Below are 1,637 nucleotides of genomic sequence, written 5' to 3'. Positions count from 1 at the left end.
CCAGCAATACCAAGAAGAATTCCAGTAGAAATTATAAAAAAGATCGAAAACATGAAAAACATGTAAAAGTCAATTGCTGAAGTCACATCTGTCCAAAGAACAACAATGTTATCTCCCCTTTCATGTTTCTTTTCAGGTTCCTGTTCACTCTTTTTATCGACTTCTGCAAAACTTACAACTTCCATTTTTGTATTCTGACTTTCGTCGTTTTCAATCGAGCTTTTCGGCATTCGACGTTGAAACTTCCAAGAGAGCAAGGTAAGGTTTCTTACCCATTGAGGTATTTGTCTTTCCTGTGAGAACTGCTGGATTCGTAGCGATATTGCTACTATGATAAGAATCAGCGTTCCAAGAGTCAGACCCAGAAGAAGATAAACTTCCAAATAAGACGTTGTTGTTGAAGAACTTGGCAGCATACTAGAAACAACTGTTAAGAGAATAAATATCGACAATAATACAGCGACGGAGTAGGACATCTTTTCACCGCTGTCATTCGGCAATGCAAACGTAAATATATCTAGAATAACGAGGAATATCATAGGAAGTATGATATTGAAAATATATACCTTCGGCTTTCGAACGAAGTTTAGCCTGTATATTATCAAGGAACTTCCATCGTCAACTAAGGTGTTAGCGGTGGGGTCTGAAATGGCCCATTGACCGTCGTTCAATTCGTCGTCTAGCGTGAACGGGGTGGCTCCTTTCGTTAGGTTAACCGTTGTACTGTCGCTGTTCCATGCCACAATCTTTATTGAACATTGTTGTCGGTCGTATGGGAAATACGCGATGTTTATCAAACACTTCGTATTAAACACTTTATACGGTTGCCAAGACACATCCCCAGTACTAAATATACGCAAGCTCATGAAACTGCCTCCCAGTTCTGAAAAACTAGTCATACCGTTTTGAATCTGCAGATCTGGTTTCCAAATCTTTCCCTGGGGAACGTCGATATAGGTGGCCCCTCCATAAGATGACGGCGTCCATGTCAAAAACTCGTCCTTCCATTTGATGGTTAGAATCCCCATCGAACTCATCTGTTGCGTGGCTTCGTGGAGTCCATGGAACCCCGTCAACAGAAGTTCCATTGATACATCGGTGGCGGCGGTCTGGTCAGTCGCTGGCCGTATATCCTTGTTATAATTGAGGGTTGTGAAGAGGTAGGTGTACAGGTTCTTAATGTCAGTTCCCGTCTGTGACGAAACATATTCTCTCCCTATTATCAAAACATAGAGCATCCAAATCGTAATCTTCCGTGAACGTCGCATATTTTTCGTCCGCAAAAATGAATCCTCTATCACTTTGATTATTATGTTGAAATACGACACCGATCGATTACCTTTGCTAATCTGCAGTTTATGGTAAATCAAGGCTTTTCATTCACTCGGGTTTCATTTCAGTACTACATTTCGTAATTATGAAGTCATTTAACAATAAATTGGCTTGCAACAATGGAGTGGTCATTTGATTTTAGGGGATTAAATCGCGCGAATCGACCGCCAAATGCGTAAGTGCGTCACGAACACTTAGTACTATCAACACGAAATCCAGGGAATTCATTTACAACACGTACTTAAATATATGAGAGAGCGCCATTTAAAATCTTTCATTAAACAGATTACAATGTATATTCGTTT

General features: G+C 40.3%; 1 protein-coding gene across 1 annotated transcript; it reads right to left on the bottom strand.

The window, feature by feature from the left end:
* Positions 1-210: 210 nt before the first annotated feature.
* Positions 211-1,268, bottom strand: LOC117688907 (neuronal acetylcholine receptor subunit alpha-3-like). The gene is made up of 2 exons (XM_066088248.1): positions 567-1,268; positions 211-417 (listed from the first exon to the last, which is right to left on the bottom strand). Exons 1-2 carry the CDS (start codon positions 1,266-1,268, stop codon positions 211-213), a joined length of 909 nt encoding a protein of 302 aa, XP_065944320.1.
* Positions 1,269-1,637: the final 369 nt, after the last annotated feature.

The sequence above is a fragment of the Magallana gigas genome, chromosome 6, assembly GCF_963853765.1.
Source record: "Magallana gigas chromosome 6, xbMagGiga1.1, whole genome shotgun sequence".
Classification (NCBI taxonomy): Eukaryota; Metazoa; Mollusca; class Bivalvia; order Ostreida; family Ostreidae; genus Magallana; species Magallana gigas.
This window is presented reverse-complemented; position numbering and strand designations above follow the sequence as displayed.

Coding starts and splice junctions, on each gene's coding strand:
- LOC117688907 (XM_066088248.1), bottom strand. CDS start 1,268: ATGCGACGTTCACGGAAGATTACGATTTGGATGCTCTATGTTTTGATA. Junction 418..566: donor ACTTCGTTCGAAAGCCGAAG/GTATATATTTTC, acceptor AGTTGTTTCTAG/TATGCTGCCAAGTTCTTCAA.